This window comes from Opisthocomus hoazin, chromosome 7 (assembly GCF_030867145.1).
Source record: "Opisthocomus hoazin isolate bOpiHoa1 chromosome 7, bOpiHoa1.hap1, whole genome shotgun sequence".
In the NCBI taxonomy this organism is placed as follows: domain Eukaryota; kingdom Metazoa; phylum Chordata; class Aves; order Opisthocomiformes; family Opisthocomidae; genus Opisthocomus; species Opisthocomus hoazin.
This window is the reverse complement of record NC_134420.1, coordinates 64,955,522-64,982,081: the sequence shown is the minus strand read 5'-3', so window position 1 is coordinate 64,982,081 and position 26,560 is coordinate 64,955,522. Positions and strand designations below refer to the sequence as shown.

The 26,560-nt window shown below is 44.0% G+C and overlaps 1 protein-coding gene across 3 annotated transcripts in view; it reads left to right on the top strand.

The window, feature by feature from the left end:
- AKT1 (AKT serine/threonine kinase 1) overlaps positions 1–26,560 on the top strand; it is a 73,966-nt gene that overhangs the window by 22,952 nt on the left and 24,454 nt on the right. For all 3 annotated transcript variants that reach the window (XM_075426731.1, XM_075426729.1, XM_075426728.1), the window contains 3 exons: positions 15,854–15,982; positions 22,574–22,685; positions 25,502–25,649. In XM_075426731.1, the coding sequence (XP_075282846.1) occupies positions 15,854–15,982; positions 22,574–22,685; positions 25,502–25,649 (389 nt within the window). The remainder of the gene's footprint in view (positions 1–15,853; positions 15,983–22,573; positions 22,686–25,501; positions 25,650–26,560) is intronic.

Below are 26,560 nucleotides of genomic sequence, written 5' to 3'. Positions count from 1 at the left end.
AAACAATGCCTGCATCTGATAGCCTCTTCCATTTTTGCTGGTCTGGAAACACTGTTAATAAAAGGCGTAGGCATTCTCCATTCCTTGTTGCTCAGGGAAGATTGGCAGGTCAAACCAAAGGCAGAGCGTCTGGAAGCTGGAGAGGTGGCTGCTGTATTAGAGTACTGTCCTGGAACTGAGAATCGAAGCTGGTCCTCCTCTGCTCTGCCACAGACTTCCTCCTATACGATCATCTCGGATAAGGTTATTTTTATCTCTCTGTGCCCCAGTTCCCTAACTGTAAAATGGTGATAACAGCACTTCCCTACTTCACAGGGGTGTTGTGAGGACAAATGCAGCTCAGGCTGTGGGGCTCCTGGATGCTGTGGTAACTGGGGGCACAGAAGGAAGAAGGGAAATGTTCCGTGTAAAAGCTTTCTGTTCTTTAAGCCCAGCAGTAGGTTGCAGCACTCATGTGAGTGTGGTTTCCACTGAAGTCATGGCTTGACTGGTGCCATGTCTTTTCCCTGTGTTTCCTTGCTCACTGCTGCGTGCGTGCCAGCAATGCGCTGAACGTCCTTGCTAAAAGCGATTGTTTGCGTCCTTGGCTATGGGCTCCGAGAGCCCCAGAGCCTGTGGGAGACTTGCTACTCATGTGTTTCCCGGCGTGGGCTGCTCGCAGGGACTGAATGGAGTACGTGCTTCTGGCAGCAGCCACCCAGTGCATTTCACAGGCTCGCTCAGACCCTGGAAGGAGTTAAAAATACGTATGAATGGATTTTCACTTGCGAAATTCAAATTAGTGTAGCAGTTACTCTGAGCAAGCTGCGGACTGCAGTCTGACCAGAAGAAAGCAATTGTCCTTGACATAACTGGTTAAATTTCATAGAAACCACATCCTTTTCGTTGCCACTGACAACATAACATTCCTTAACGTTTGATTTCAAGTGATGCTTTATTACCCAGCTGTACATGCAAACATACTTTCTTCAGAAGAATTTCTGTCCGAAGACACCACGGAAGAGTGAAACCTCTTTCTGTTTTAACGTGGACTGTTTAGTGCTTGTTTATATATAGTACAAGCAGGTAAGAGACAGGAAACCTATCTGCACAATGTTTACATTGTCACACGTCCAGAGGGATGACTGCGGTGAGTTGACTATTTGTTCACTCAGATCTTGCTCATGCAAGTTGAAGTGTGTTTTTTGGGGAGCTTTTTGGGCAGGAGGTAGATGTGTTCTTCGTTTATTGCTTGCTCCTTGAAACGTGTGGCTCATGTCATCTTCCTTGTTCACCTGCCTTGATAAATTCTATATTTAGTTGTCTCGGCCCATCCACTTAAACAGAACAAAAATAACTTCAGTGTAATCCATCCTCTCCGTCCTTTCCTCTCCACCCCTTCCCTCCCCTTTCGTGCCGCTGGGTTTAGGGCATTCAGTTGTTTGGGAAGTGGTGGATTTCTTGTTTGTTTTGCTTTGTTTCCTTACAAGTAGGGTTGGGGGCAGGAGAAAGCGTTTACACCCTGCAATAAAATTGTTGTGAAGAGCGTGCAAACTGTCAGAAACACTTTCTTCTCTCTTGTAACATTTGCTGAAGGGTCAGAGTGTGTGCAGAGTGCGTGGAGGGAGGTGGAGCAGAGAGGTTGGGAAATGACTTGCATGTGGCATACATCTGTCTGACAAAAAGCCAACTGTGCCAGGGGATAAATGGACAAACAAATAGTGTTTCAGTTCTGAACTTGGAGGTTGAACCTAAAGTTTGCGCAGGAGCAACTCTTCAGATAAGTTTCCGATGGACCTTGACTCCTATTGTGCAAACATGTAGTAGCTAGCGCAGGGGAGACTGTCCTCTAACTCCCTGCTCGGGACTCAGTCCCACGATGGGCAGAGGTATACACATTATCGTAAAGTCTGACACAAATCAGTGCTGGCCCAGACCCCCAGAAGTACTTAAGCGCCAAACCCCTTGGCTTTAGCATCAATTAAGCACCACATTACTTAAGCGCTTTTGTTAATCTGGCTGTGGCTGTTGACTGTTTTTATCTGTGAATTGGACAAAGAATGTCCACTGAACTTCCCAAAATGTTTGCTGCCTGTGTTATCTGAAATATTGTTGTCTCCCGCTATTAAGCTGGTAGGGATTTGAAGGAAACTGTATTGTTTTGGCGAAACTGCTTTGAGATACAGCCTGCCGAGTTCTGGTATCTGGAGCTGAGTGTTGGGTATGTGGTTGTTCCTGACGGACAGATTGTCTGGAGATGTAGGGGGAGTGGTTGTTCCCACAAAAAAAGGTCACTTTTTGTAACCTCAGCAATTTTTAGGGTGTGTTAAAGATGGTTATGAGGAGCAGAAAGATTGAGGGGAAACCACCTGTATTGATGCCTAACAATTGAAGTTGTTTCTTGATGAATTTTTTTGTTCATTATCTGCTTTTCAAAAGAAAATGAGATTTTAAGGATTAGAATTCTCCTCCCTCCCTCCCGTTCTGGCTGTGTGCCGATGCCAGCCCGAGCCCCGCCGCGGTGACGGGGCGGCCATGCTGCCCTGTTTTGCCTTGCAGCACCCTGGGTGATGCAGGCGTGGGGGACAAGGCGCTGGAGGACACCTGGTCACGCAGGGACTTGGGCAGCACAGTGGAACCGCTAACCAAACCTGGCTTTCACTTCGAAGCCTAAACCCCAGTGTGAACCCCCGGCTATGAATTTGGGAGAGGACTGGCTCCCCGAGCCTGCCTGGCTGCCTCGCCTCTGTGGGGTGGCATCCCATCGCCTTGGCCTCCATGCTCTGTCCTGCTTTTCAAGCGAAGGACCCTTTGGTTTTTAGGAACGTTAATTCCTTACTTCATGAGCAGAAATACGTGCTCTGGGTGTTTGGAAAGGAGCAGGCCCCGCGTTGAGAGTGCGCTGGTTACACTTCCAGGCGCGGTGTGGTCCTGTTAGTGGTCCGGTTGCTGCGATGGGACCGGGCAGGCGAGGCTGCCTCGCAGGCATCTGCCGCGCTGCCCGCTGAGCCAAGTCAGTGTCTTCAAAACTGTAATTTTCACTGTAATGATGGATTACGGCTGTCACAGTTTACAGAATTTTGTCATGTGTGTTTAATAAAAGAAAATAGACTCTAATGCTTATTATTTCTGAAGTCCAATACATCTGAACTAAAGCTCAGTGTATGCAAGACAAACTACGCTTTAATTTTACAATTGTCTGATGGGACTTTGCGATTTATTTGTTGTTACTTCCTTAATGATGTTGCAGTCGGAGGCACTGTTTTGCTAAATGTTGTGTAAAAAGTAAATTGTAGCACAGCAGATGTTGGTATTTGGATGGATGTCGGTGCAATGGGGGGACAGCCACAGTCATCTCTGTCAGCTGTCTTCAGGCGCGGCAGGCCTGCTGCGTGGTTACTTTGGTGTGTAAAAACAGCTCGTTTTGCAACTGGGAAGTTTGGCATCACATTTGGCACCGAGCCATGTAACTGGGTTAACACAAGTGTTTATCCAGCGATTTTCTCAAAATTGGTAACTTGGAGAAAATGTTTATTAAACTTCAGTACAAAGGAAGGGGGAATTATGGCTGGATCTCTTCTTTTGAAAAGGCATCAACGTTTGTAATGCATAAAACCTGTTTAATTATTATTTTTATTTCCTTCACCCCCATCTGTCTTTTACTGTTTTATCATCAACCTTTTTGAAGTTTATTGTTTATAATTTCCATGTTAAAGATTAAAACAGGGACGCATACCTGATGAAATACGAAGTGTATAGAGCATCGTAATTACCTTTCTCTCTGTCCTGTGTGCTGTCATGACTTAGGTGCAAAGAACTGAGGATTGCAAATGAAGCTATTTAATTACGACCACCCCCCCATTTGGTAGAAATTCTGACTGCAGCATGGAACGGGAGCCCTGATCTGCAGAGCGGTTGGTTTTTGTATGATAAATTACTGTAGATTTTACCTTTGGGGTAAGTGTAAGAATCCCTGCAGGCCATCAAGACTTTCTCCTAGAACTCCTGTCAATATCGGACATACTTCTTTATGGAAACAGCAATTTGGACTGCATTTTTAGTAGGGAGGGGCAGGAGAAAGCAGATGTTTTGCAAAGCAGCAGCACTTTCAATCGGATTTTATACCTGAAATTGGAAACCTTTTGATTTAAGGTTCATTGGGAAACTTTATCATAGTGGAGACATTTAGTTTGGATTATTTTTTCTAATACTTTTTAATCTTGTACTGACCCTGTGATTAAATAACTAAATGTCTTCATTGCTTGAAAAGGCTCCCATTTCTTTTGGAAAAGGGAAGATGGTTAAACTAGAAAATTTGTATTCTCTGGTGAGGGGAAGAAGAGTATGTAGAAAAACACATTCTCAAACCAGTGACGCTGAGCCAGTAGTGGACTTGTGCTGAGTTACTTTTGGTTGAACTGCAGTTTTATCACCAAATACAATATCAGGACGTGAATTTTCATGTGGATTTTTTGTTCTTTCTCTCTCTTTTTTTTCTTTAAAAAAAAGGAGAGGGGGATCTACCTGTACCTTCCAATTTCTGTACCCAAGCGTGGCTTTGTTTGGAAAATGGTAATGTGCAAGATGGTCTGCTCACTATAAAGATTGGTTTAGTGTGCTGTGAATAAATGAAAATTGCAGATTAGCCACTGCAAGTGTGCAGTGACTGCTTTTTGGAAACTTTTTTTGTTCCTTAGCTTGATACTGAAATGGTAATCCTGATGTTAAAATGGTTTTCTCACAGTATGGAGGGGGAGGGGGAATTAAATGCATCAAAGTATTAATTTGGGAACAATCTAAACTTTATAGCTTCCCCAGACCAGGGGGTGAGCTGAGTCTTTGTGGACAGGCTGACTTTTGGAAGATTTCGCTGTGAGCCTTGGCTCTGCCTGCAAAGGAGCAGGGTCAGTGCAGCGATGTTGTGTGCTCATGGCCAGGCTCTGCGTTAGCTCTGTTTAACGTATGCGTGTGTGTGTGTATTTAAAGGATGTAGCTTTGCTATTTAAACTTGCTCGGATTTGGCTGTGTTTCAAGAGCAAGGTCCTGAACGGGGAGCAACACTCTCCCCGTGGGCTGGGCGCGACCTGCCCTTCCAGCTGCCCCCCTTGCTGCTGGGACGGGACCGGGACCGGGACTGGTGATGGCCACAGACACAGCTGGTGTGGCCCGGGGTGAGGGTCGGGCTGCCACCTCTCGCTGCCCTGCCTGTGCTCTCCGCAGCCCAGCGCCTGACACCCAGCGCCGGGGACACCCCACCTTGTCCCTTGGTCAGCATCCTCCTCTCTGAGGCAGCAGACTCCAGCCAGAATCATGGTGGCCACATCTTGGCTCATGTCTGCCACCTCCACAAGGTGCCTCCGTCCTCCCCCTTTCTCCTCCTGCTGCCCTCCTGCCTCGCTGGCAGTGGGGTTTGCAGGGTGGCCTTGCTTACCTTGACCCCTGGGGTGGCCAAGGAGCCCCAGCAGCTGCCGCCCGAGCCGACAGCATGGCATCTGGCACCAGTGGAAGAAAATGCTGCAACCAGAAGCATGCAGCAGCAAAGCAGGGTTCGCATGCAGGGTTTTCTGTGTGTGTACCTTCCTTTGCAGATGTCCCTGAGGCACGAACATGGCCCCAGATGACCTTCTTCTTCAGGAGCGTTACCCCAGCTGACCTGGAGGGTTTTTTCTCTCTCTTTTTTTTTTTTTTTTTAATATTTTATGAACAATACAAAGCAAAAGAAAAAACCCTAGTGTCAGCTTTATTTATGGCTTTCTGGTGTTCTCACACACAAGTGTGGGAATCTGTGTCTCCTGGACAGCTGCTGGAGTTGTTGCAAGTTCTCCTACACACCTGGAGGGTAGCTGTAACCCGGCTGCGCAAGGGATGCCTCTTGGTGTTCGTTTTGCCTCTGTTCTTTGGGGACATGCCAGTAAGAGTGGGAAGGTGAGCTACAAAGAGTGGACTGTGCCCAGGTATGGGACAGGGCTTTAGGATTCGGGTGGTACAGGGAACGTGGTTGGCGAGAAGCAGGCGTGTGGTGCGCTCTGCTTGGAGAACCAGGCGCGGGGGAAAGCTAGGGCCGGCGCAGCAGTTGCTGACCTCTGGAGATCTGCTGGGGCAAGTGCCAGCTTTGATGCCCACGGAAACTGGTGTGAGTTTAGGGCTGGCTGGGGGTGGTGAGGTGATGATTTTTTTTGTTCTCTTGGGAATACGAGCAGTTTTCAAAGAGGAGACTGGAATTGTTGCTATGTCTTCCCAAAACAATAGTGTAGGGCCGCTGCAAGCTGGAAAGTGTAATTCAAGCTCCCATCTTCCTGTGCCCATCTGCTTTTTGCCTCTGTGGTGTATACATTTCATTTATGATGCTTTTTTAAAAATGGAAAGTGGCTTCAAGGTACCAAGATGCTGTTGCAATGTGAAAATTGTTTCATGGTAACAGTGTCAAGGTAGATGAGCCTTTATTCAGCTGGGGTCTTTATTTCATTCCTCCTTGTGTAAGAAACAGATTTTTGTGTGACTGACTGGAATGCATCTCTCCTGGAGCTTAAAGCTGTTAGGGACAGGTATGAGCATCTTGCTATAAGAGATGATTTTGAGGTTCAGAAAATAATAGTCATGATCATATGTATGTATTTTTAGTAGTACGTACATACATTCAGTGTTACAGGACTAACATGTGGTAGCACTGAATTCCAGCAGGAATTTTGCTGTTTGATTGTATTGCAACTCAGTATTTTTTGCTGTGTATTGTAAAAATAAGTGAATTTTCATAGTGTTTAAGGTGACAGAAGCGTGTCTGGCTGAGCCTGTCACCCTCTGGAGGCAGCAGCGTGGATTGTGCTCCACTTTATGGTGACAACACACCTCAGTCCAAGGCACAGAAATCCTTGGCAGAGTTTCTTACGCCTGTGTTACCCTACTAAGCTTAGCACCGGGGCTACGGTGGTGGCTAGCTCTCACGTTACCCAGTGGTGAAATTGCTTTAATAAATACTTAAGTCGGCACTGAAGTTACTTAGCGAAATTCCTCTGAACTGAGGCAGGCACTCCTGTTATCTGGAGGAGACTTTCATTGCTGAATTTAGGGTAGTGACTCAGTGAAAGTTATCTGTGGAATACTAAATTTGGAGGCGTAACCAGGAGGTTGCCGTGATAACAAATATTAGAACTTGCTTTCTGGGAAGTGCTTGTAATTTTTCCATTGATGGCCATTAAATGGCTCAAGATAAATGAAACATTGTATTAGAACTAACATGGTCTCCTCATGCTCCTCCAGGGTTTTGCAGACTTGCTAGTGATGAAGTGAAGAAGGGAAATCCGAATTAACCCCAGCCATGCAAACAGCACATCCTTTTTTTTATGTTGCTTCTTATTTTTGCCATTGAAATATTTGCTTAACTTGGCTTTTATGCGTCTTTCTATGAAGTATTTACCCAGTAAATGTTTACACAAACATGCTTAAAATTCTGCGTATTTTTTTTCTTGGCTCTTTTAAGAAATTTCCTGATGCACAGCATGATCACACAATTACTGGTAGAGCTTTTCTTGTAAGTGGCCTAAAACAACTCTGTGTATTTATGTTGAAAATTAGGACTCAAACCCAGAACCTAAAGGATAACAATATGCTGTGTTAATTTCTTACCCTCCATAAATTGGTTATTTATAAAAGTCCATGTTCTGCAGCTTAGTTTTTACAGAGCTTCTTTCCGTGTTTCAGACTGCCTCTGAAGTTAGTCCATATAATCTGTTTTAGAAAAGCTGCCGTTTCCATAAATCTCCCCTAATGTCCCTCAGCCTTTTTTTCACCATTTCTTTACAGTTCTCCGAGGTTTTGATTCACTTTGTGAATGACACAATGATCTAGTAGTGGGAGCCTAGAAGGGTGAGCCAGGGACTTGCGAGTCCTTGCCGGGGATGTTTTCTGTGCGGTTGTGTCCTGCCTTTTCCCTCCACTGCTCCTGCTGTCCCATGTGCGGACACGCCCCCCCCCCCCCCCCCCCAGCTCGCCAAGTTACCAGCTCACCTCTTGGCTTCACCAGCTTTGGGATCATAATTGGGAGGCTCTGCTGAATACTTTTCAGGTTGAGTGTTTGCAAAGCAAATAAATGTATCATAAAATTGCTCTCACCTGAGTCTTTGGCTCTCCTAATGTTTTTTGTAATGGGGCAGAGTGGGGGAAAGGACCTAAAATCAATTTTTAATCAATTAATGATGCTTGTCCTCAATATCCTCTATGCGCAGGCAGCCCTAGGAATACAAGCTAAAACTGTGCCTTCGAACATATTTTGCTTAATCTCTGGAGGAGCTTTGGTTTGTGTGTGCGTCTTTGCTTTGTCCCCTCTTACGCTATCTGGACAGGATTTACTGCAGAACAAAAACTGAGTATGTCATATTCAAATAAGGCATATGTTCCGGTAAGTGCAGGAGTCATGGCTAAGGATGCTTATGCTAAGAGGTAAAATAATTAAACCAGCTTTTAGATGATGTCTAGAAAATCCTGCCCTTGTTCAAATACACCAGGGTGTGCCGTGTTTGGTGTTTTGGGGTTTTTTTTTCCTTTGTATTTTTAGTAGAGATCATAAAATCTTTGGAGGATTAAGTCACACCCTTTATATAAATACATGCAATGTATTTAAGAGCCCGATTTGCAGAAATACTGGTTGTATTAACTTCAGAATGAGCTCGAGGAATAGTTGTGGGTGCCTCCCTCCTCTAAGGGAGGATATTTAAAAAGTTGCAGAGGCTTATTAGCTTAAGTGCCTTGTTAGCTGCTTGTGCTGTTTTCCATCATAGTGTCAAGGTAAAAATTACTTGGGGAGAAATAATTGTTCCAAGCATACTTAATTTAGTTCAGTGAATCTGACACCTCCACTGTCATTTTTATTTGTTCATAAAAATGAGAGAGTTGGGCACCTGTTAAAAGAAGAGGGACACGTGGTGGCACTTTCTGTTACAGGAACATTGTATGTTGTTAAAATGCTGTAGCTGCTTGTGAGCGTATTAGAGAGAAGATTTCTGTAATTGTGTTGGACACCTTGTTGTAGTTTTAAGTCCTTTTGCTCCTACCATGAGGTAGTGGAGACCCAATTCACTCTGAGATTGTTTTCAGCGTAGCTTAAGAAACTGCTTTATACTTTCCTGTAATTTATGTAGCTATCCGTAAAACTGCTGTTTTTAATGAAACTTCATTTGCATCTTCTCCCACTGGAGACAGCTGTAGGTTAGGACTGGCCTGACTAAGCTGTGCCAAAGGTAGGAGTAAGGAGTTTTTTACATGCTGATTAATTCTCTTTCGCTCCTTTGGGAATATCTGGTATTGCTTAAATTGATTGCTGTAAGCAATATGGCAACATTTTTGACCTTCTAAACTGAAATTCAGCAAAAAAACCCGAACAGATAAACCTCTGTGTTTCAGTTTTACGTAACCATATAGCTGAAATACAGTGATAAAAAAAATACAGAGGTGTCATCTTCTGTAGTGGCGGTGTTGGATGGTGATCTCAAACCCTTTGACAGAGATGGAATCAGGAGAACGGGGTGGTTGTCCGTGTTGAAAGCGTTGGGTGAGGATCTGCTTTGCTTTCTCCGTAACCTGGCCTGGGATCTCTCCCGTGGCCTGGCTGCGTGGAGCGGAGCGCCCGTTCCTCGCCTTCCTCGCGTGCTGCCTGCCTGCACTGCTCTGCGACTGCAGACCGAGGTCGCTTCCAGCACGCTGGAACTGGAGTCCAGTAGCTTCCAGTACTTCCAGTTTGCTGCCCGGCGCCCAGAGAGCTCTGTGGGCAGCGCTGTGCTGAGCCCGGCTGTGGCTTCTGTGGCTGACCCGAGGCGTGGGGTGCCGGGGGACGCGGAGGCCTCGCGGGGCCCCGCCATTGCTCGGCGGCCAGCCCGCTCGGCGGCCCCTCTGCCTCCCTGCCTCCCGCCCCGATTCCCCCCAGATATGGTAATGAAGCAGGTGCCCTGTGCTGGAGCTTTGTGTGAGCGTGAGAAACGGCAGTCGGTTCAGAAAAGCCGGGGCCGAGCGGGAGGAGGAGGCGGTGGCGGCGGCGGCATTTCTCCTCAACCTGTTGGCCGTCACCTCAGCCAGGGCCCCGCGGGCTGCCGGCACTGCATGACCGCCCAGCTGCCCAGGCAGAAGAAAGCGGCGGCAGGCTCACTGTGCCCCCGTTACCCCGTCGGGCCCACGGGCCCCCACGTCCGGGCCGTGCGAGGGGTGGAGGAGCCGGGCGCCAGCGGCCTCATTGGGATGCGGGGCACGGGCGGCGCGGCCGCAGCTGGGCGCTGGGGACGGCGGCCCGGGAGGCAGCCCCAGAAAACAAAAATCAGCAAAGCGCGGTCCCCTTCGCCGCGCCCCTCCATAGGCAGCCGAGGCAGAGGTCCTCCTCGCTCCCCGAACCCGTGGGGAAAGGCGTTACCCTAACCTCTTGGGCTTTTTCTCCCCCTTTTTCCTGTCCCCAAGCTACCAAAATCCTGGCACTGTGTTTAAATGTCTTGTTTTGACAGTTTGTTGAGGGAAGGGAAGAGCGCTACACCAGCCTGGTGGGTGTCCATAAAGCTACTTTAAAACAAAAACCCATGTATTTGAACTGAGAGTTTTCATTCGGGTCACCCTAGGCTTGTTTAATTGCTTGGTGTCAAGTCATTAAGATCCAGAATTAGCTCGCTGGGTTTGGAAAGGGCTTGCTTCTGAGTGCTTTGGAAATGCAAAGGCGTGTTTTCAGGCTGTTTTGATTTCAGACGGGTTTGAAGCGAGTGGCCACGCACCCTGTTTACTCGAGTAGCAGAACCTAACTGTAAATCCTCAGCACGCGGGAGATGGCAGCTCCTGAAAGCTTCACGTCTTTCAGGATGCTGGCATCTGTTTCATGGAAACCTCATGAGGCCGACAGGATGCAGACCACTGCTTGCAGCCATGGGAGCCTCAGAAATGAGTCATGCTGCCTTTCGCCGGTGGCACGTTCACCCTACGATTGGCATAACTTTGTGTTTCCCTCGGACGGTTCCGGGCTGTACGCTCCGTCCAGGAGTGTCGTACATCCTCGGAGCGGGTGGGAACATAGCAAAGGCTTGCAAAACTCAAAAGCTCTAATATTATGAGTGTTAACCTTAATTGTAGTTGAAGGTGCTGCTTCTGATGCTCAGAGCAGAAAGTTTAAGGCATTATTTATCCATAGATTTGTGGCAGCCGTTGGAGTACATTCGATATAACTGAGAGCTTGTTTTCAGTCGGTGCTGCTGGGCTCGTTCTGGTTACTCTGGGGCACAGGGAAGTTAGTAGTTGGTCCAGTGCTTTTGTAAATATCAAGGGTATCATTGGATGCTGACTTGGTTAACCTAATGATTTTTTTTTTTCAAACCATTGGTATGTATGAGTTGATTAAAAAAAAAAAGAAGCACAGGCTTCTTAAATATAGTCTGTTCTGAATTAAAGGGTGTGGTGTTGGCTTTGAATGAGCTTGATGCAGCAACAAGCATGCAGCAGTTGGTAAATAAAGATGGATTTTCTTTTGTTCTGCTGGTGCTTGCTGCTCATTATTCTCCACTTACCCCGTGAGCTTCCCAGGGAGTGGCAGCTGTTTCTGATGTTAGACACTCTATCAGTGGTAGACAGCTCCAGATTCGGTGAGATACTGTTGTGGGGAGGAGAGGAAAATAACCTAACCCTGCATTATTGTAAATCCTCAGTAGAATTAACTTTTCATGAACCAAGAGAGTTTTGTGTTTAACTTTTTCTGAAATACTCAGGCGTAAGCATGCTTTGCAGTATGTGTTACTGCAAAAAAGCCTTGCTGCCATGAGATGGATTTACATTCTAAGTGTGTGTTGAGTATTTTAATGTGCAGTGTGGGGGGGCAGACACAAGGCACTAAAGGGAAATCAGTCTATAACAATCTTCGTATATATTTCCAGATATATACAGTTTGGGAATCTTTGCAATTTGGAAATTGCTTGGAGTAAATAGAATGGTGCATAAAGATTTTAAATGATAAAGCTAGCAAGCTACAGAGGAGTCTGTCTGGTTCCAGGATTTTATATGTAGGATTTATAACCCATGCTTTTGCTTTCCTCTCTCTGCAGTGTTAGCATTCTGTTACTGAAAACAAAGAAGGCTCTGCCAGGGCATTACACAAGCAATGAATCACAGAGGAAAAAATGTTTTGCTTTGTAAATTGTTCACTTTTCCATGGTGGATCATTATTTTTTTTTTTTTTTTTTAGTGTAGTCTGATAGAATTTGCCACACATGCTTGCATTTACTGTACTCGGTACAATTCTTCTAGTGTGACTACGTAACTACTAGTATTAGTGACTTGAAGTAACTTCTTGCTTGTGATTCTTAAAAACAAAACTGCAACAGGAACAAAAAACACAGGGCAAAAATTGAAACAGCTCACTCTTCAGGCATGACAGCTTACTGAGTCTATCAGAGGAAGGAAGAGGTGTTGATGGTTTTCGGTCGGCTTTGTCCCAGTAGTTCCTCGTAATTACTTAAGTTGTCTGTGTTGACAAACTCCTTTTCTGCTGAAAATACTCGGATTTGCAGTTGCAGTCAATGTGGTCCTCCTGACAGGTTGTAGGAAGTTAGTGGTTTAGCTAATCGTAAAAATAGAAACTTGTTTCTTAAGAATATGTACCTGGTACATTTTGTCGATGACTGTGTTGGTGAATCTGTGTTTCAGAACTTCTGTAGAGGAACGACAGTTTGTCAGGAATGTAAAGTTATCCTTACAGATTGTCAGATTGGGAAGTCACACACCAGGCAATGTCTTGCCACTTTGCTGCAAGATGCAGAAGTATAACCTCAGTGTGTTACACAGTAATATTTATACCAGAGATGCTGCAGTGTGCCTCGTACTGTCCTTGGAAAGAGCAGTAACCAATAATAGGTACGCTTGCCATATTACAGGATTCATTAGTCTCCAGACATGTGGAAAAAGAAGTTTAAAATCATGTTACTTATTTGCAAATTTAGAAGGTGGATCAGGAGCCAGAACCAGCTAAAGCAATGGGTAAGGGAAGGTCCAAGCAGAATGGTCCTTGCAAAATGCCTGGCAGTAGTGAAATCCTTGGTTTTTCACACAGAAAGAGTGAAAAGAGCGAGTGTGGAGGAGGATACTATATACATATGCAATATACCATTTTAAATACTATGTGATTAATGCTGTTAGATTATGTGTTTCTAACAGAGAAACAGATCGGTGGAGTAAAGCTGAAAGAAAGTGTAAGAGCCAAACATAAGCATCTACTCTAAGATGAAGAGTCTCTTGTGACAGTACAGTGTCATTTAGTGTAAAACTATGTATACTCCACTGAAAATAACCAGGTGATAATTTCAGAGTCTACAAAAACTAGATGTCTCGTCTGTAAATACTGACAGGGAAGGTGTGTGGTGTAGATTAGGGAGAAAGGGAAATGGAAGCTTGCTGTCCTGCCCCGCTTCAGATATTTTTTTGTCCCATCCAAATGCAGGTGTGATGAGAGGTATGTGATGGTTCCTAGGTCTCCTGTGTCTGCTTTATGCAAGAGAATCAAATACCAAGGAGTCAGCTTTGTAACAGTGTGTTCCAAAATCCTGATCGTCCGGGCAGCCGCATCCCCGGCCTGCTTACCTGGCAAACCTCTTGGCAAGAGCTAGGCTGAGCGCCATGTATCTTCTTCTCCCTGTAGTCACATCTGTGGTGTAATATTAATGAGATCACTCCAATCTCACTGATCTGGGCTGAGTTGGACTGATAATTTAAATGTGAAAGGCTTCATAATCTCCGGCTGATCCCAGAAAGTTTTCAGCTTTTAATTAAGGTCAGAATTAAAAAGGCGATGGCAACAAAGCCTCCTGCATTTACTGCCTTGCTTATAAATGTTAAGCCATAACAGCTATATAGGTGAGTTCTTCTGAAATTCCTGCAGCGACGATGACATTTTTGTAAACCCCTTAGAAGTTAGTAAAACTCTTGCAAATGTAAGAATCGTCTCTAAAAGAAAGACTGAATGAGTTTGTGCTCATTCCTTTTCCTCTCATATTTTCTTGCCTCATGCCCTGTTTAATCGGTGCAAAAGGAGGTTTTCTGCAGACATGGCTGCCGTTGGAGGTTAGCTCCCTGTGACTCTCCACTGGTTCAGTAACTCTCATTTTTTTTGCTTTAGATTAGACAACTAAAAGCCTAATGAGGGCTAAACAGGTGCAAGCGGCAGCCATGGGTGTGCACGCCCGTGGCCACGTGGTGCGGGTGTTGGGGTTGCTTGTGCTTCTGTGTGCAGGAGAGAAGAGGATGAGTCCGAACGGGGCAGAACTGGCACAGCTGGTGCCCAAAGCAGGTTGAAACTGCACCGCGGAAGGAGAGGAAGTCTGTGGGGAGAGGAAGGAGGCAAAGCAGCTTCAGGGGAGTTCCTGGGACAGGGTGCACATCGCTGGGAGAGAAATCACCAGCGACGGAGAGCTGAGGAGCAGGGAAAGAGGGTGTGAGCGGAGCCTGGGAGGACAGGAGGGCAGCAGAAGGGTGCCAGAGCCAGTAAAACTGGAGAGTTTTTTCTTCTCAGGACTCTCACTCGCTGTGAGAAGAAAAGGCTCTCAGCAGATGAAGAGCTCGCCAGCAGATGAAACCCTGGGCGCTGGGCACCAGCCGCTGCAGGGGCAGCATCCCGGGGGCACATGCTGTGGCGGGCTGGGAAGAAGCTTGGCTCCCAGTCTGCTCCCTCGCCCTCTCCCTGATGATGAACAAGTGAGAAACCATACTGGAGAGAGGAGGGTATGGCTGCTGCTCAGCTGCGGGTGCTTTGTAGTCACTGCTTCTTTTTTTTAATGCTTTTAAATCAGTTGTCGGGGTGAGCAGAGTTGGATAAGTGTGGCTGGTACCCTCATTTGAATAGCACCTTGAGTGAGGCTTTTGTGATTCAGGCAAATAGAAACATTACTGCAGGACCTCGTAGGACCTAGAGGGCCAGCTTAGCACCATGTAAAGCTGCTTGAGGTTCTGGAGAGACTGCCTGAGAAGGTGACAGTGGACAAAGGGGGAAACTGAGGCACATTGACAAAGTCATCCAGAAGAGCCGCAGGTGGAACCCCGGTCTTCCTTTCCTGAAGCCCAACTTATTAAATCCAGTAAATAACTGTGGCTTTGATCCACTCTTTTATTTTTATGCTACGGCTAGAGATTCTGAATGTGGCTGTAACACAATCACACGACTGTTACCTGCGCAGGTTACTCAGATGAGCAGTAGCATGGTGTGAGCAAGGGATGCTTTCTCTCACACAGAAAGGTGGAATATCTTTCAGAATAGATGTTTGTTTTCTTCTTTGTGGTGGCTATACATCATCCAGTGTTTTCCCCTTCGTATTGTGATATATCATCTCATGTTTCACGCTTGAGATGTTGTGAGAGGAGTGAGTGATGTTATGTAACTTAAACAGAGAATTATCTTCTTCTGTTCTAAAAGTGACTGTTGCTTTGATAAAGCGGTTGACTAATTAGTAAATTACCCATTGTTGTTTAAAATACTTGCGCTGCAAAATGTAAATGAAAAAAATTTCTCCACTTGTCAGTATGAAAAATGACAATAGCAAAAATAATACATAGGACATCTGCTCTGATTTTTTTAAAATTTAAAATGCATTTAAGGCAGATGTTGCAGAATTTGAATGGAAATCGGAGTAGATGGAAGAACAAAACATAGCTGTTTACCTTTTGTGAAGTCCCATTTTTATGGGTAACATCACTAGCAATATCTGACTCAGTGCCTGTGTTTTTCCACTGTTTGTATCAGAATAAACTGAATGCTTTTAAAACTGCTGCCATGTCAGGATGACATATATTTTCAATATTAAAAAAAATTGTTGGTGAGTTGGTATTTCAGGGTGTTTTCTGATGATCTGTCCCTTTGCCCATCTTTTGTTTCCAGGAGAATACATAAAAACATGGAGGCCGCGGTATTTTCTTTTAAAGAACGATGGCACATTCATTGGCTACAAGGAACGACCGCAGGATGTCGACCAGCGGGAATCACCTTTAAATAACTTCTCAGTAGCTCGTAAGTGTTTTCACATGCTCCCTCGTCCAGTTTGGGGGCTGATGTCTGCTTGGAGTCACAGCACTGGTAGGCTCCATCAGTAACATTCAAATCCGCCCAGAGTGATGTGTCTAAACAGTAAATACGTTTATTTGGGATGATAAACCCACCTGTGTTTCTCAGGAATGACTGTGCTGTGGTGGTTTGATGCTCTGCTGTTTTTGCAGTTTCCTACTAATTTACTGCTTCTGCTTATAGAATAAAAGGGGTTTATTTGTTAATATTTTGTATGTCTGTTATTGAGCAGATTGCTTTAAAGTGAAAATTAACCCAGGTACGCGTCTCGGTACTTGGCTTGTGGGCAGACCCAAAGCATTTTTCAGCCTCTCTTCTGCCACCAGATCTAGATTCAGATGGCATTGGCATAGGTTAAAGTTATGTGATTGTTAGCATAAGAGAATGCAGAATGAGTACTGGCTTTAATGTAACACACTCAGTTTTTCTTATTTTTGAACACAAAACCATATTTCTTCTGTTAGAGCCAACAAAAAGGTGTGGAGATAATAACATCTCCTAACCTCTGCACTCTGTCCTGTGCAAACATTTCCGACTTTGCTCAGGTGCTGCAGCACAGGATGTGATAGAAGAATCTGAAGATAATTTCCTTTTCTTGCTCATGTGTTTAACCTTTTGCTGTATACTTCCAGCTTTTATTTTCTCCTGTTCTTCATCTTTCCTGTCTCATGATCTGCCTGTGTCTCGTTCCACCGCTTAAAAATAGATCATTGTGGCACCTGTTATTAATAACGATCTGTTGCCTGTCCTGGTGACCAGTGGAAGCAAAACTGTGCAGAGAGAGGAGTCGGGGCTTTCCCTCTTCATTACAGGGTAGCTTGAGATACATGGGGTTCATCTTTGAACACCCTAGGAATTAATGTAAATGTTTATTTTTTTCCTCGGTGGTAGCAACGTATACCTGTTCTGACTGATAGTGGGAATAAATAATGGATGTGCCGTTGCCTGGTGCCTCTGTGCTGGATGCCAAGAGTGCTTTGGGGTTTTTTGTCTCATTGTAGAGTGAGAACTGTCGTAATGTTTTCATTTTGGTAATGACACGGTACTTTCCTCTTTAGACTGGTATCTCCTTATGGATCAAGAAGGTAAAGAAAAGAAGCAGAAAGCCATTAATTCATAGATTAATTCAATACTTGGTCTGTAGCCAGAGGCTTTTAACAAATGCACTTTTTGCAGGACATTTCCATCCTGTTGCTGCTAACTGCATTAATTCCAGTAATTGTTTACTTGAGCTCAGTGCTAAGGAGTAAAAGAAGATGTGTCCGTTGCCTTCTCTTTGTCCAAGTTGCCTTCAAAAAGGGTTAACTTAAATCGATTTTCACAACAGGAATGTGGTGCTTTTCTTGGCAGGTAGAGCCCATCAGTCTTGGCATTTATAGATGAACAAGTTTGTTGCCATGGTATTGGAGCATTGTTGAAAAGGATGTGACACGTGCCTGTCGAGTAAGGTGTAGCCCCCGTACGAGGGGAGGATGGTGGGAGAAAGGATGATCCTAGCAGCGGCTCTTGCCTGGTGAACCCATGGCAGGTCGGGAAGGCCTCAATGAGTACGGGGAGGCCTCTCCGCTAGAAGTCCTTGTTTTGGTTTTTGGCTCACTGAAGCAGCTGTTGCCCCACCAGGATTTAATTGCTGATGTAGGCACTGGCATGCAGTGCTGCCAGCACCTGATGCGCGGTTCCCTTCTGGGTACCCTCCGCACTTGTGTCATTTGGATGTGTTTTGCACCACAGATTTTCCCTGTGAACCTGTTTGCCTGGTACTTTCATTTGGGTTAACTCGTCGAGTTGGTGTGAATGAACTCGGGCTGTCTCTGGGGGAAGGCTCAGGCCAGAAAGCAGCCTCGTGCGACAGAGGCAGCTTGCAGAAGCCTCCTGCCAGTGAAAGCAGGGGGGATTTAGCTTAAATGTTCTGTAAAAATTGATCTTTTTTTTTTTTCTTTTTAAAAGACCATGATAGCCCTGACTTTTTTGTTAATTAGTGAACTACTTTTTTTTTTTAATGAGATGGCAGGCTGTCTCTTGTCAGTCTGTTCTTTGGAAGTGGTCCCATGTTTCTGATTAAAATCTTTTCCCTCTTCTGCTGTAAAATAATGTAGGCTTTTTTATCTTTGCAAGTAAAAGGGTTTTTTTCATGACTATGGGACTCTTCTTGTAGTGTAAAATTCATATTAAGTGATTTTTTTTGTCAGCCCATGAGAGGTAGGAAGTACTCAATTCAGGAGAAAAAGGTGAAAGCAGATAACATCTGACGGTGATTGGTCTTTTCCCTTAACAGATATGAAGAAAGTATTAGCAATAAATACAGAATGTGCTTTCCATGTGTTTGATAGTCTCTTCTTGCTCCTACACTACCCTTTTCCTTTTGGTCTGTGAGGGTTTTGATGATACATCTTTGAAAACTTGTTTATAGGGCCCCCCATGGTTAAAGGGAGGCTTACTTTTCTTTTTTTTAAGTACCTTTTTTTCCACCTAATTTTCTATTTAAAATAGCTATATATATATGTTTGTAATTTAATGATGTGTTTGAGGAGTTTATTTTCCGTGGAGGTTAGGTAATTTATTTAAAAACAAAAAAAAAAAACCACCAAACAAAAAAACCCCAAAAACACAAGAACAAAAAAAAAAAGCCACCAAAGCAAAACTTCTGAAGGATGGTGCCTGAACATTTAACTATGATTTTTGAGTCATATTTGTGTTCAGGTTCTGTCCTTCACCACTAGTAAGACAGAAGGAATAAAAATGCCAGTACCTAAATAATTCTGCTCCAGAGACCCTGCAGATAAATAACCAATAGAGTCTATGTTGTAAATCTGCGAGATAAATAGCCTTCATACCGATTGTAATCTTGGATTATCATGTATGTCTGCCTATTAGGTTATAAGCCTTTAAAACCATATAGCTGAGAAGAGCAGTATGTTGTGAAAAACCACATGGAGAGAGAGGCTGTTCCTGTTAGAAAGAAGGGATTATTTCTCCGACTGTCAAAAAGGAGGGTTGGACTGTGGGGGTTTTGTTGTACAGCTGAAAACGTAATTGCTCGACAATATGGGTGCTCCTGTTGGGACAGGACTGCGTGTCTGCAGTCAAGAGCATTTATCAGGGGGCATGGGACGGCCAGATACTGGACAGACTTTTTGTCTGCCGTTACTAAGGGCCAGCTTAGTCCAGATCTGTAACTCGGGGCTCCCAGCTCCTCGCTTTTGCCATGCTGAGCTGTTTGGGGGCAAATCTATCCGGTGGTGCTTGCAGAAAAGGAGCCCTTCAACCTAATATTCCTGTTTGCCTTTCCGAAGTTTTGTTTGTTCATCATTCTTCTTGCCAGAGTTACCTTTTTTTTTTTCTATTTCTTTTTTTTTCCCCCTATCCTCTTCCTTACAGAAACCAAAGCAGGAATGGGAAGGATTTTTCCTTGACATTATTGTTTTTAAGTGTGATGTCATTATATGGGGAGCAGAGTTTGACACTTTCATCGCAAGTAATCTGCCTTTTAGCTTAAGTGCCGGGGAAGCAAATATTGTGACATTTTAGAAAGTCACTGGGATAATACTAAGTGTCTTTCAAATACAAAATGGTAATTTACATTTGAATGCCTGGGTGTCTATTCCTGTTGGGAACAATTTCTCTGTCCTACTTACTTCAAAAGACCAAACGCCAAGAAAGAATCAAGAGGTTCTTTAGAGCAATTTAAATCATTTTTAACAGGCTGCTGTTTATAGTACTTGCTTTGTTGCAAATGGGGAATACTTATGTTGGCCCGTTTGACAGGAAAAACTGTCTTCAAATTGGGTAAGCGACCCTCGGCCTGTATTTGAAATGTGAACGTTTTTATAGCAGAACCCCCAAACATGCCGTGAGTCAGATGTAATATTGTACAGCATCTCTATCTGTGCCCTGCTGTAGTGGTGCGTGTTGCGGGACATGATTATAGAAGGCAAGTTTGGTGCTTCTCTAGCTTGCCAACTACAGCAAAGAGCACAGAGTCGGTTTTAAAAGTAAGAAAAAACCTACTGCTCCATCGTTTCATTGAGAAAATCCATGCGATTGTCGTATATGGGGCGAGCTAAGTGGTAGCATCAAACTTTCTGAAACCTATGTGGTACAGCACTTTTCTGAAGCAATTTAAAAATAAAGCCTTCTGTATTTCTTGATATGTGCTGTTATGATTGAGCGGGGTAATTAGACAGCATATTGTTCACTAAACAAAACACTTCTATGTGACATACTTGAATTATAGTGGTTATTAACTGACAAATCTCTATTATTCATCTTGCTGTATGCCTTAAAGATTGCTGGATCAGCAAGCTTAACAAATATCAATGGACAGCCCTGATTTAGGGGAAAAGTGGTGATGTTTAATTGGTCCCCTTCTATGACAGAAAATGCCTTGTGTGGTTTATTATGCTGAAATTAAATGGTTAAAGTTTAGAGTTCATGGCTAGTTTAAATATCTGTGCTGTTACTTCAGAATGCATAATGTGAGGCACTAAATGTGAATTTAAAAGCTGTTTTAAAAAAGTAAGCAAAACGTCTCAGTGTATTTCTTCATCATGTTGCACTTCTGGAGAAGTAAAGGAGAACAGCTCTGGATTTGCATGAGGTTAGAAATAGCCTGATTTTCTTCTTCGAATCTTCAGCCAAATTCAGTATCTTAGGGGCTGCATTTGTGCAGGCTCTTAGAGGGCAGCCTCAACCTTCATCTAACCACGTTAGGCAGGCAAAAATGGGAGACAGAACAAACAACAGGAGAAAGAAGAGCAGCTACGCTGAGGTGGAGGACCCGGGAGCAGGAATGAGATCTCTGGAGTTGAATTTATCAGACCCGAGCTTGCTGGGCTGCGCCAGCTCGTGCAGTCGTGTTTGGCCTTCACTGCCATTCTGCGAAAGAGGATGGAGGTAGCTGGGAGGCTGAGTACGGCACTCTGCGAGCACGTTGCTGTGTGGAAGTTCTTTCATCTCGGTGAATGAAGGAGTGCTGTTTATCACACTAAAACCTTTCCATGACTCATTAATAAACTTTCTCTTATGTAATTGCAGAGCTTTAGTAGGATGCAGTATAACCTCAGCATGGTATTAAAGAAAAATTAGATTTTCTTGTAATGAAAAATGCAAAGTTACTCATTGAAAAGCTTATAATTCCAGGAGCAAATGAGGCATGAAATGTATTGCCAAAAATACGGCGCCCAAAACCACTGACGGTAAATATTTTATCTTGGTGCTAATTAAGAGCTTGAATTTAAAATGGAGCATTCTAAATTTTTACCGTAATAAAATTAACCTAACGATACCAGTGTGGATTTTGTAACGTGCGCTGCTATTCTGGCTGGATTCTGTCCTCGAGTTGCACGTTAGTGATGGTGGAGGATGTTTATAGCTCTAGCAGTAAGCTGAAATTTCTCATTGTCTTCGTAGTGCATTTTGATTTACTTGGAAGTTGGTTTAGAACCTGAAGCCAAGTAATAGCGAGCTTATGGTTTTATTAACTGCAAGGAACAGAGTTTAAGAGTTTAATGTAAAAAAAAAAACCTGGTATCTCTTCCCCCCCCCACCCCCCGCACACTTGGTTGCTTAGTTTGACTTTCCTTTAACAGGAGCTGTTTAATTAGCTTTAGAGTTTCTGTTAATATAAATCTGAAAAGTGTGGTGTTTTGGCTTGTGCTATTTCATTGATTTTCTTGTGTTTTTCAGATCCTCTATTTTAGTATAGCTAGCGTACCCTTAATCAGGTGCCTGTTTCAGGCCCAGATTTGAAGGATAAACACTCGTAACATCCTGTGAAGCTTAAAATAGTAGGTGTGATTTTTCAAAAGACGAATGTAATGCTCAGCTCTCAAGAGAGCATTTTGATGAGGGAGGCAGTGTTTTTGCATGTGGCCATGCTTCTCTGGCCGTTTTAGGTTGTGCTTAAATGCCGGCCGGGATGGAAGCTGGTTACTGCGTGTCCATGTGGCACCCGGCTGCGGTCCCAAAGGTGCTTTGAGCGGGGTCTTCTCTGGGGGTGCCTCTGCAGTTTGATGTTCCCTCTAGTGTTTGAGGATTCGAAATGCTGAGTCTAATCTTCAGGTCACTGCAAAATGACCAAACACGCTCTCTACCAACTCCTTGAAAGCCAAGGACAGGGCTTTCCGTCGGGAAAGTCAAAGGGAGGGAACGTGGGGGCTTGGCTTTAATTTCTGTGGATGTAGTTGCTGCATTATCAGCTGCCTTTGTCCGTGTGCTCTGCTCTGAATGACCTTTGGAGTGTAGAACCTGAGTCTGAATGGCTTCTGTGTCATCACATCACATTCCTGCTTACCGCTCTGGGCAGACCAAATGTGGAGCCTGTCTAAGCAGAATTGGATTTTGGTGCTGCTAGATGACTATCTCCCAAGCTATTTATTGGTTTCATCAACACAGTAAATTGTCTCAGTTCTCCTAAAGAAGTACTTACAGAGATTTCTATGGCTGATTAATCGCAACAGTTTGCTAGATAAGAATAAAGACAAATGATTATTTAAACCTGCTTATGTACCATGACTCTTTCTTCCTTGATTGTGGTAGAGTGCCAGCTGATGAAGACAGAACGACCTAAACCAAACACATTTATCATTAGATGCCTCCAGTGGACCACAGTAATTGAAAGAACATTTCATGTGGAGACTCCAGAGGAGCGGTATGTTTCATTCATATTTAATACATAAACTACTTGCAAAAGCAGATGCAAGTGTTCGGCATTAATAGCGAGTCCTTTGCCGAAGCTCTTATTTATCAGATGATGTACGTCTAGACTGAAGAACATCAAATAATTTTTGAGCGCCTCAGTTTTAGTGTGTGTTCCACTATAAAAGGCACCCTAAAGGGGGGTTCAGAGAGTGGATTTTGAGCAGCGTTTGGAAGTGAAATGTTGCTAGGTTGGGTATCCAAAACAGACAGGTGCAGGTGTGTACCAGCACACAGGTAGTTATTTCTGGAAACTCCGGGTTCATTTCTCACTGCAAATGTTGTGGTATGTGAAATGAATGGGTTTCTGACCTGGGAGTTTCTGGAAGGATGAGCACAAGTGAAAGAGAAATTCGGGCAAAGTGGTGTTTTGTCAGAACACTGACCTTTTAAAGTCTTTTTAGACACCTTATTTTTAAAGGAAAAAAGTTAGTTGTATCATTGTTGATTGCTAATGCTTTATGCAAATTAGATAATAAAGGTGATAGTTATCTGCTGCAGGTGCAGATTCCTGTTTCAGCTGTTAGCAAACAAAGCTAAGAGCATGCATCCGTGCTCTCATCATCGGAGAATTGATCTCTTGCCTCCTGAGAGAACAGTTTTCCAGCACAGCTATTCTACAACTACAGAGTATTTAAATATTTACTTGCATTTCAGGAACTGAACTTAAATTATTCCAGTACCATTGCCCTAGGGGAAGGGGTATTTTAAAACCCTTGTCCTCCCTAGATATGATACTGGTGCATGCTTGTTCTTAAGATCAGCAAATTCTACTTAATACTTGTCGCTTTTTTTCTTTCATAGCCTTCGCATGCACCGATTTAACAATGATTCCTGTTTACTGTTTTTGATTCTATTACAATGATCAGAAGAAGGTGAAATCAAATTAAAAGCAAAGAAAAATAAACTGGTCTGTGTTTCTTTTAGTAGCTCTGTGGTCAGTGACCCTAAAGGGAGCGAAGAAGAGTTTCCACTTGGGGGAGGGTTGTATTTCAGTCATGTTTTGTTCCCTCCTAGCCAGTTAAGTCAGCTTTGTGACACTTCAGGGCTCGGAGTGTTAGTCACCTCTGTTTTGTATGCTTGAGACGTAAAAGCTGAGGGTGAAGTTGTGGTCTCCCAGAAGTCAAAGATACTCACTTCAGGAGGGCCGAGATCTCAGTGGAGCCAGTAACAAATCTTAAGAGATGTGAATGAAGGTAGATAGGCCTTTAGCTTTCTCGGTGCCTGTAAAACCAACATTGTTTTTTAAGAGAGATGGAGAGATGAAAATACAGAAGTAGTTCTTTTTGTAATAGTTCTGAATATGAAAAATGACTAGTAAATAAAGGAATGTGCTTGTGATGGTGAATGAAGTAGTCTGTGCTAGGAATGTAGGGAGAACCTTCGGAATGTTTAGCATTACCTTGCTGGCCCGCACAGGGATGGTTAGTGCCTGTTCAGACAAAATCCAAAATAAAAAAATGCACAGGGCAGGAGAGACTGTATGTGTAGCTCGTGCAGTTTTTATGAGAATCTTGTGCTGGGTTCTTTTTCCCATGGACTTTGCTTTCTCTGGGGAATGATTTGGTGCTTCCATCCATCACAAACTGAAATTCACATGTTCAGATATGTGGGGGGTTTTTTGTTGTTGTTTTTTTCTTTGGTATAATTTCATAGAACTGGTGAGAAACTTGGCATTGATGAGGATGGTATGGCTTCACTGCAGATTGTACATGGAGTTGTTCGCTTTGGCTACTTCTGTTCCTGCTGTAGTAGCAGAAGTATTTTACCTGGGGTGTCCTTGGGAGAAGACTTTAGCCAGTGCCCCAGAAATAACGACTAAACCACTACGTCCTCTTCCCTACAGATACAACAGATAGTAAACCATGGTAAATTCACATAGTCCACTGAACGTGTCTTCAGCCCCGGCATGCTTTAAAGCCCATCCTGAAACCCTGTAAGCCCTTATGAGTTGTATGCTGTATGTTCAATAAATTTGCAGTGAAATGAAGGCCAAGAACTTTCACTTCAGTAGTTTCCAAAGGTGTGAAATTTCCCGAAGGACACTGGAGTGGAAGTGGCCTCTATGGGAGGCGAAGGGGTCAGTATCAGGGCACCCATTGCTGAAACAGCAGTGGAAACGTTATCGTAACCAAGACGTGTGCCTAAGACAAAATGTCACTGCTTTTGCTGACATTCTGCTAAAATGTACACAGGAATTGCTGTACTTCTGTCATCATCTTTATAACACAGGATTTGTTGAAGTATCCTGGGCTTTAATACTTTTTCTTGGAAGACCCCTTACCATTAAAATTTGGGATATGTGTATGAAGAGGTGGCATAGTCCCCCCAGCAGCTGGATATATCTGTGTTCCAGTGCACCGCAGGAATGGAGAAGCTGTGTTTAGTTGTTTTCTGCTGCCTGGGACCCTTTTGCTTTTTGGTTTTGGCAGGTCTGTTTTTGTTATGTAAATCTCTGTATCACCAGGTCATAGCTTGAGCTGCTAACTGAATGCCTATTAGCAATTCTGTTCTCTGAAAAGCCTGATTTTGTATTGAGACTGAGATGACTTCTGTTGTCTCTTGTTTCTAGTATGGTTAATAAAGATACATGCTAAAAGTGGTCTTAAAAATGCTTTTTTCCTGTGCTTGAAAATGCACATAATTTGTTGTATGTTGCATTGATTCATCGGAGAGTATTAGTTGCTCTGCATTGCTTGGTGACATTAGCCATGGCAGACGATAATCTGAAGTCACAAGTAACAAATTATTTCGCTTATATTTTGCCAGGGAAGAATGGACAAAAGCCATCCAAACAGTAGCAGACAGCCTCAAGAAACAAGAGGAAGAGATGATGGATTTTAGGTCTGGCTCTCCCAGTGATAATTCAGGTGCTGAAGAAATGGAAGTTTCTATGACAAAGCCAAAACACAAAGTGGTAAGTGAGCATAGCAGGAACAACAATATTTTTTAGGTCTTCTCGAATGTAGACAAGAAAGAGCTGTAAAGACACATCTGTTCCCGTAACAATTACACAGGTGGTTGTAGATGCAGCTTCTGGAGGAAACAATTGTCTGAACTGAGCAGTACCAAGCAAAATCTTACGGCATCCACCGGAGTTCTGAGTTTGGGTGGTCTTCCTGTAGGGTTCTCAAGGCCAGCTCAGGTCTGGAATTGGTTTGCTTGTTTTCCTGTGGTACAGAGCCTGAAATCATAGCTCCTGCTGGACCATGTGACTGTGTCAACTCTGTGCAAGGTGGTGCATAGATACTCCAATGGATTTGCAGGATTTAGGGTGAGTCCGGATTAATTGGTCCAGATTAAGGGTTTAGGCTAAATCCCAGGCAGCCGCTGTGGTGTCTGTCCCTGGTGTTCCTAGACCTTGGGTTTTTGCATCAGGCACACCATTGTCTGAGTGCACAGGGCCGGCTCAGCAGTGGTCTTCCATGGAAGGAGTATGCACCAGAGGAGATCTTTGCCCTGTGGAGCCCTTTTAGGGATCTGTCTTCAACCTCCTTTCACTTCTTTCTACCCCCTTGTGGTCTTCTGTTTGGGTTTGCATTTTCCAAAGCATTCCTGTCTGCTCTTGTAAGAGGTGATTGATGCAGCCTTCTCCCACGCAGAAATCCACACTGTGGATTGTACCAAGGTACTTCTTTCTGTCCTTATCTTACCGTTGTCATCCTAGCTTACTTCTTAAGTTTGTTTCAATTTTGGGAAAACTGGTGAAGTTTTTAAAGAAATAAGATAGCCATCCACCAGTGCCATCACTAAGTATGGGTGCCAGCCTTGTGTTGTGTCAGTGGTTTTAGACTACTGTGGGTGGCTACTGCAATGGCATTCTGAATT